We start from the raw sequence: 9196 nt of genomic DNA, 5'->3' as shown, positions 1-9196 counted from the left end.
GCTTCTGTTAGAGTTGGAACGAGTGTTGAAATCTTGCCACATGAAACAATAATTGGTGCATTTACTTACGAATCCATCCTCTTCACCCATAGTTTTAGTGTTGATCGACTCGTGAAAAGATATAACATTCTAGCCAGGTCAAGGATAGATGTTAGACCTTTGTAAATCGGACAAGTGACTCACGTTTTTGGGTCATTCAACTTAAGACTTTAGGGAAGGTAGAAACCAAGGACAGACGCCCTACAAACCAGGAAATTTTTTACAATTCACGATGCAGCAACCTGTGAAATATGTCGGATCGCTTGCCAAGTTCTGCCAAATCTACCTACTTACCCAATTACCCGCCCACTTATCCTCTCATCAGAGTCTAAAGGTCGGTGGCAAGCCACTGGTTGTATCACTCACACCAGATTCTCCAAAGTTCGCTCAATCCCTAGGTCTACTTTCAAATCTAGAAGTCACATTGATGGACAATTTGGAAGATCTTTAAATTGAGTGTGGTGCTCACAACACTTGTTAATCAAACAATATTCCCGACATTTCGTTACACAAATGCGTAATAAAAACCAGTTTTATTGTAACTACGCAGAGCTCTTTAAACCATCCACGAAAGTTTGGAAGTCATTAAAGATCGACCTTCAGCCTTATAAAGGGCGATGGGGATGACAAGTTCCATTCCAGCAAAACAATTCCCTTCTTGCACTTTTGGTTACGTAGATAAATTCCGAAGTTGAATCTTAACTAATAAGTTGTCTTTAACATAAGGACAGATTTCTGTAGAAAGTCTTCTTAGTCATGTCATGGGTACCTCGCAATGCTAGCACTCTTAAAATCATCGTTGAGAGGGCAAAATATGCCCAAGAAAAGGAACAAAATGACAAACTCACCAGTCCCAAATGCGTGACCCCAGCGGGTAGGATGGGTCGATGAAAGGTTTGATCGGAGCCCACAGCAGAGGGGAGAGAGGGGGCTGAAAGGAGACCCGCAACGTAGTTGATCTTATCCACCCAGTACTCCAACTCCTTTGCATCACTACGACGAAAAAAATGGAGGACTGCACTTTTTTTGCTTAACAAATCGCTACCTTTTTAAGCTGTACATTCAATTGCCCAAACTCTTCAATTTCCCGCCATTCATGTACGTTTATCCAGACGCGTGCGATTTGTAGCGTCTTAAATGAGGGGCCTAGGGATGGCTACATTTATGTGATTTCTGGCAAAACCACATCGCAAAATCGTACATGGTAGCTAACTTTGGTGAGTCAGCAGGATGGTTGCGCCTTTTATGACAGGTTCGCCAAGCAAAACCGCAATTTGTACTGTCTAATTGGTGTATGCTGATGCGAAACATTGTACTTCTTAACAATGCTAAATTGGAAATTCCACAAATAGCAGCTACTTTGTGTGGTGGTTCTCCCTTAGGAAACGCGTTGCAAAGATGCCCGAGAGCCTTTCCATTTTAGAAGGAAAAGGAGGAGCACTGAAACATCCATCTCTACGTGCCCATCAATCGCCTTGGAAGCGCTTGCATCCAGAATTAACACCATCAGGCTTCAGCAGTGCAGGGTGTTCATGTGAAGCAGATGAGTCATGCGTCTACACGTCCGGGTCCAGTTTATAAACGAACGCGAAGGTGAAGCAGAAATGAAGGCCAACCCGACCTTAGGCCAAATATGGCGGTATCAATGGTATCATCGTTTACGGCATTATACGACTTAGTACCAAGATTCAAGGTCTTAGAACAAAGATAAAAACTCGGCATTCGATGGGAAGCTAAAGGACAGTCAGATTGGATGCACATACGATCTAGGAAATGGTAATGTAAACAAAATACGAGAATCGAAAGTTCATTTACAGCCTTGGACTTTTGAAATGAAACAGTTTGCACGACCGGCCGGATTCCTATCAAATTCACGTCAAACCTGTCAACCTGCCCACGAATACCCATAGGATCTCAAGATCTACGAAATGATAGGCAACGCAAATATCCAATGGTCCGATTCGTTATTCAAGCAGTTTTGGAATTCCGAGTCACAAATATATTACCATTTTAAACCACCCATACGCATTTAGAAGCCAATGGAAGAGCGATTTTAAACGCCATGAAATCAAAGGTTGGATCTTGGGAACTTGAAAACCTAAGAAAGTGGGTTGACACCTTGTCGATGTCACACTTGAAGGAAATAAGAATCCAGAAATTACCGGTAGGATCTTTAAAAATCCAAGACGCGGTAATGTCTTGGGTTCTAGATCCTTTCAACATTCCCAGGCCTGTCTACAAAGTTTGAAATCAGTGAAGAGCAACTTCAGGCGTTACGGAATGAAATAAAAAACAAACAATGGGACTTCGAAAATCCGGTCGCTATCCTAGCTGAATCCAGAAATACTCACCGAGAACTGGGAAACCGCTTTTAAGCGATATTGAAATGGGCGAAAACAAAAAGTGATAGAAGGGGGTTTGGTTATTCGCAAAGTCAAACGCACATCATTTCAACCCACTGACAGTTCGTTTCAAAACTGACGCCGCTTGACCAGTGAAACCAACCTTCGGTTCTCACAGTCCCTATTTTCAACCGCCTTTACGCAAAGCACAGCAATGGAGTAAACGATGGATAGAGGCTACGTAACCGAAGTCCATGTTTTTAAATTTAGCGTAGTCATCCTAGTAATTAGGAATTCCAAACAATATGGAATGGAAACAACCAAAGTAAGAGATGAAGAGTTGACAAACTCACTAGAACTTTGAAACGAGACAACCTGACGTTCTTCAATCTACCATCGAATTTGGAGTTCACTTACAATTTAATCGCAAGCATCACGGAATGGAGCCAACAGGTAGACAGGTAGATGGGTGAATAGGTAGTTGCGCGGATTGATAGGTAGGTAGGGAGGTAAATAGGTAATCCAAAGATGCAACATCGTGTGCAACAATTCCAGTCGGAGACCATTGATTAAACACTGCAATTATTCTTTCAGCTCTCTATGTGAACGTTCACATGAATTCCTATTTACGTGCCTGCACACGTAGGAGCGAGTACATTTGTTAGCCCACTACATCATTCGTAAATGGCAATTTACATGAATAGTAAAACAGGTAACAAGAGAAAAGGTACTATAATGGATGACATGCAGTAAACTCCAGCACCACCAATACTACCACGATCATTACCGACGCCAAATTTTTGTGCGCTTGATAAGGAAAGGGTAATAATTCCCATTGACCCTTGATTCTTCCTCTAGTCCTTTTGCCTATTTGCTGTTGCCGACTTACTTAACCTGCATGAGGTACTCCGAACCATCCTTGGTTTTGAGACGAAAGACGTTGGGCTTTTTCACGTAGTCCTCTGCGACGCAGGCGAAGGCGTGTGCGATGCAGATGATAGCCTCTGGTGGCGGTGGCGGTGGTGGAGGGGGTGGCAGTTGGAAGGCCGCAGCTGCCAACTGTTGCTCCAGAACACTCGGCATCGTCGGAGCACCATTCGATTTCGGTGTCTGTAGTGGTGGTGGAGGCGATTGTCCAGAATTTATCTCCCCCTTCTTCCTACCTTCTACTACTTCGTCAGTGTTTTCGACGCCTTCCACCACCTCAACCTTCTCATCATTCATTTTTGAAGCAGACTCGGTGCTCTCAGTGAATGACGAACTGGAATAGGAATTAAAGAAATGAGAGTAAATCATAAAGAATTCCCAGGTTTTTGCGGTTCTTTTGCAGTGAAGTAATAGAATTTACCAAAGTAAGCTCTTGGGTTCCCCAATGCTGTCAGGATTTTCCGTCCCTCCCCCAACCCAGTTTTTCTGAGCGCTGGTGATTAGCCTTCTCTCAAACCCTTTTATTACGTTTTCAACCCATGTCATTAGCCACTGCAGTAGGCGAATGCAATCCAAATGAATAGCACCCCTCGTCTTGTTAAATAGTTGCCAAATCAAAATGTAATGACGGAAAGTATTTACTAAGGGTGGTTGCATCTGTAAAGACTTACAAGAAAAGGATTATCAAAATGAGGTTGACTTTTGGCAAATCCTCGGTTCTGTATCCTGCGCAATAACAGCTAATGGCGCGAGATCAAGTTTCAAAGAATTTAAGTTCTTAATGCATTTTCCGGAACGGAACAACTTATATCATATTCTGGGAACAAATTTTACCGCGAACAACGAGCGACACAGACAACATCCTCGCCGTAGAACATTGTCCAACCTTCAGTGGGAATCCCAACCCATCATCTTCGGTTCAATTCCCTGGAGGACTTGTAGCAGATGAAGCGGAAAAGCGATCACAGGGAGGACAATCGAAGAGGTTCAAAAGAAGTCGGCCATGCATAAGACGGGCTTTCAGAACTTCCAGAAATTCGGACAATCAAATCTGTTAAATTACTAAATCTAACGCTTTCAAGAAATCTTCAAGACATTGTTTTTCAACAGGCATTTCCTCTACTTTATCGTAGGTAGTTTTCATCTTTTCGTTGTAACCGATCAAGTATGGGTAATATACACTAAAAATAGGTAGCTATGAGTGTTTTTTGCTTTTAGGATGGTCGATACCAGAAATTGTGTCGGGGAACAAGCATCTACCATATTTCAGATGTTTTGTCCACTTAACAACAGGAAAAAATCGTAATCACTTTCACACTGAGAATATCTTAAGCCTAATTTGTTGTCTTAAAGAAAACCCAACTGTCTGAAACATACAATTTTATGCAGCTAGTTATCATAAACATATGGAGATCACGTGTCACAGACATTTGACGACGAGAAAGGAAAGAAATTCAGACTATTACGGATACGTGACGCTGGTAGTTATCGTGCCATCCACCCATTTTACCATTAGTAGTTACGGTTATTAGGAAATTATAGCCGCTGTTATGAAAACGGACTAAAATCAAGACTATCATGCATCAGCCCAAACAGATGCACCCATAGGTGACTCTAACATAAAACGACTTCCCTCCATACAAGACACGCAGACTCCATTCAAATCAGAACAAAAATCTAAATTTTACATTCAGTCCACAAAAAGGTATGTTGCTGTGACGGTACTATAGACAGTAGCACGTCGCAAGCCTGTCTTTATACTCGTACCAATAGCCGACATACATATGTGTTAGGGGGTCGGTCCGGTCCGGTCCAAACATCCAGTGTCAAGACGCCCAAAACGAGCCATCGTAACTGCGCACGTGAGCGCGTATGTACAGCAAACTTGTGGTAATCAACAAAGTCTTTCGTTCATGAAAAACACACAAAACCCCAACCCGTAGATGCCCACTCTTGCCCACAGGAGGCTTCAATCAGACACAGTGCGGTGAGAAATAATGATGTTCAAGCGCTCAACGATAAGCATTTGACTCAATGGTGCCAATATTTCCATGACATCCGACTGCTTACATTCCGTACAGCTCCAGCGATGTCTACGCTTTTGGTTCCATCCCTAGCCCTTAATCATCAATCATTCCCGTGGACATACTAGGAGTGGAATCGACGTGCATTTTCATCGTGATAAATTTGTACAGGAAACTAATCTTCCCTAAGCTATCATTCACTAGCGCCGCCATTTGTAATTTTCGAAAATTTAGCACTTGCTGACGCAGACTATCTTGGGATGATCCCGATGTGGTGATTGATCTTTCTATGCAAAAAGAGCTTTGCGGGTATTAGTTAAACGCCAGGATATGTATTGTGCATATGTAGCAGCGGATGAAGTCGAAAAAGGTAAGCACAGTCTTCACTTTGAGAAAATTCCCAGTTTGACTTTAGCATCCCTCTCGTAAATCCACTCCTCAGGATAGCCACATAGAAGCCAGCGCAAATTCTGAAGAGAGCCAGAGAGACCAGCATCAAAAGGAATCGTAGCTACAACTGTCAAAAAATGAACACTCACCTGTCGCCACTTTTGGGGGGATTGCTGACAGGAGGGGCGGGCGATGTCAGAGATGCTTGGAGTCGCTGTTGATGTTCGTGGTAGAAGCGGAGGTGCTGGCAGTGGAGTTGAAATCGGTAGACCTGTTTCATGTAGCTCAGAACCATCTCCTCTGTCCGTGTGGCCGTAGCTGCGGTCTCGGCGTCCTTGTAGAGATAGAGCATGAGGTCACGCAGGCGGGCGTAGAAAAGCTTCCAGCCCCGTTTGCCCATTGCCGCTATTGAAGAGGTAGAATTAGCATAGTTGACATAACGTGGTACTTGGGGGAAGCAGTGCTGACTGCAAGGTTTCTTTTAATCTATTTCACTCACACGATCGTTGAAAAAATTCTCACTCATTTACAACAGTCCCTTTCACTATGAGGGAAAGTAGACCAGTGGGATGTGTTTACTTCCTGTAAACTGCAGTTAAGCTTGAAAAGGGATGCTACAGCCTTCCTTCTATTTCTATTTCACCTTCACTATCCAGCACTCACGTCAATGAGTTATTCCTTGAATATGGTGGCTACCTTTAAGATTCATAGCAATGAAGTCCAATTTCAATATCAGTGACTATCTAATGCAGAAAAACGACACTTTTAGTACAACGGCCCAAGCGTCAGACGCAAAAGTCGAGGCTCCTGAGCTCAAGCTACCCCGTCAGCAGTTGCTTAGCCATTCATCTGACAAAGTGCTAAAATCTTAGTAATAAAGTAGTGATCTGATCTTGTTAAGGACGAGCGCTGTTAAGTCTTGACGGAAGAACCGATGTAAAGGGGAGAGGGGGGAGGAAAGATACCTGTCTAAAAAAACGAAGTGTTTATCGAGGCAAATGACATAAATTTCACTCCGGTTGTCAATGCTATCATCGAAGTTACAACCAAGGGGGATTATTAAAGGCAATTTGGGCTGACTTGCTATCCCTTAAAAATTTAATGGACAAACAGCGAAATGTGAAAAAGTGGAACGAAGTCAAAATATTGGGATGATAGAAAAAAACGTACTTCGTTTACCGTACGATTCCATTACACACTTTCGCATCACGAATCCGCGCATGTACTCCCGTGCAGAGATATCCTTTGGCATCTGAGAGGTGAGGGTAAATGTTGAGGCACCACTCAAGACCAGGGTAGTGAAGAATATTCCTTTTCTAGCCTAGGTTCATGGCCCAGTCTTCGCGTATTTTTGGGCGAGGAATTATCGGAATTTATTAAGGTTAATATTTAAAAAGAAAGAAGTTGTCTCCTTCATATTTAAAGCTACTTTTGTTAAAAAATGGTATAAAAACCCCCATCTCCTCTCCCCTCCCATTCTCCTCACCGGATACTCCAGATTAAATAAAAACAATCAAAGGAGGCTTACATCCGCGAAGGGATTGGTGAACAGTTTCAACAAATCGCCACCACTCTCTGTGCTATTGTTGTTATTAGCAGCGCCAACGGAGGATGAGTTCGCAAGAACGGCTTGGGAAGTGAAAACAGCCTGTCGAAGATAACCACCACCCGCGCCGCCACCGCTACCACCACTACCAGCAGCGGTAGTCCACGCGGCAAGTAGTGAGGGCTCCGCAGTCTGCCAGTAGGGCGGAGCGGATTGACCTGATGAAAGTCCGCTCCCGATGGAGGCAGAGGAGGGGGCGGGCAAGTTGGGGGAGGAAACAACGGCAGAGGCGGGGGGAGGAACGAATCCCACCCCGTTTGGTGTGGTTGCACCATTCATACCGAACCCGTACAGACCTGTTGAGAGCATTGAAGACACTGGACCCATGGGTGGACCTCCGTACATCAGGTTGAATGTCGGCATTTCCACGCTAAAATTGGATCCAGTTGGGGTAGATATTCGTCTTTAAAAAAGATTAGTGAGAGCACCAAACTTGTACCGATTGCATGGCATCTTGCGGAACTCATGGTAAAGAAAGGGAAAATAGTATGACGGTTTGGTTAGCCAACTATGTAACAGATTAATCGAGTTGCACCGAAACTTCCACAACTTTTGTATGTTTATTTCAGGTTAATATGAACTTATGCGTATACTGCCACTTTGCAGTGGAGAACAAATGTTCTCACAAAGGAATCCTGAATTGAAAGCCAGACGGCCATGAGTATCGAGCGTGACGCATCAAGTTGGATGATTGCGACTCTGGCCATACTGGTTGTACATCTAGCCACGAAAATTTCAGAAATTGCCCTAGAGCTCAGCCTAACTAAATCATGTTTTTTTGCTTGCGTCTAAACCAAACCGAATCCTAGCTACTGATTCTGTTGGAATCAGAAAAGGCGGGAGTAATTAGTCGTATCTGAAAGCGCCAGGTGACAAGCTGATCGGCTATTAAAATTGCAATTAAGGAATGAGGAGGGCCACTAGTCTACTACATATTTTGCACAAAATAGGAAAGGGTAGTGTTCTGTCACGCGCTGGGTGTATCGCTGAAAGGCATTCCTTTCGGGAGCACAAATCCGCTTCAGATGTGGACAGAAGTGTTTTTAGGTGGAGTCGTCAATGAAGCGATTCAAAAGTTTGGGAGGGATTCACACTTACGCGACAGATGTGCAGCCCTTTTCATGTTCAATCGTCAACTTTTAAATGATTAGCAACAAATTTGAGGGAATTCAAACCTCCATAGAAGAGTAAAACTACCATTTAGGAGCTAACGCCCGTCATCACATTACTGTCCGTTTAGATTGTCCAGGGATTTGAGGTGAAGCAAATTATCGTTTACCAACACCGATGTACTTTTCTTTAACAGAAATGGACGCGGAAAGCAACCCCGTCATCGATGCAAAAAGTACAAGGGGTCTAAATCGGTCGCATTATCTGCATCCTTCCTTGCTGACTTTTGATTCACCGTAAAGAAAGTAAAAAAAAGAGGAGAACAGTATCAATAAGGGGATTGTGGCGATGAGTCAGCAAAAGAATGACCATCTGCGGAATGTGGACAATCGAATGTCGGTGATACAATGCGCTGAATGTGCAGTATCTTGTAAACCAGAGGGAACCTCCACGACATTTCAGTTCAGTCGGGTTATAAAATGACTGACTTCATGGATCAGTGCAAGCAAATTACTCTAAAATTTTCAGTCTCCTAACGGTGGTTATGATGGTCAATAACATGTGCAGAAACTAAATACTCTTCATCAACCATTCCCATTTCACGTATCGTATGGACGACCAAACTACATAAAGTTAATAGCATTTGAAAAATCCAAAAAGTAAAGAAGAAAGGAGAGTACTGAAAATCCCGAAAGAGAGGCGAAGCCAAATGCCGTATTCCGGTAAAATGACAGCCACTAAAACCCAATCAATGACAC

General features: G+C 43.4%; 1 protein-coding gene across 1 annotated transcript in view; it reads right to left on the bottom strand. All coding sequences in view use genetic code 11, as the record gives it.

The window, feature by feature from the left end:
• The window catches only part of EGR_08313 (PH and SEC7 domain-containing protein), a gene marked incomplete at both ends in the record, with an annotated part of 19196 nt that overhangs the window by 2037 nt on the left and 7963 nt on the right, over positions 1 to 9196 (bottom strand). Inside the window, 5 exons of the mRNA XM_024497562.1 lie at positions 888 to 1032; positions 3271 to 3642; positions 5872 to 6127; positions 6893 to 6974; positions 7251 to 7731. Of these exons, the coding sequence (XP_024348040.1) occupies positions 888 to 1032; positions 3271 to 3642; positions 5872 to 6127; positions 6893 to 6974; positions 7251 to 7731 (1336 nt within the window). The remainder of the gene's footprint in view (positions 1 to 887; positions 1033 to 3270; positions 3643 to 5871; positions 6128 to 6892; positions 6975 to 7250; positions 7732 to 9196) is intronic.

Source organism: Echinococcus granulosus (genome assembly GCF_000524195.1).
Source record: "Echinococcus granulosus chromosome Unknown EG_S00102, whole genome shotgun sequence".
In the NCBI taxonomy this organism is placed as follows: Eukaryota; Metazoa; Platyhelminthes; class Cestoda; order Cyclophyllidea; family Taeniidae; genus Echinococcus; species Echinococcus granulosus.
This window is presented reverse-complemented; position numbering and strand designations above follow the sequence as displayed.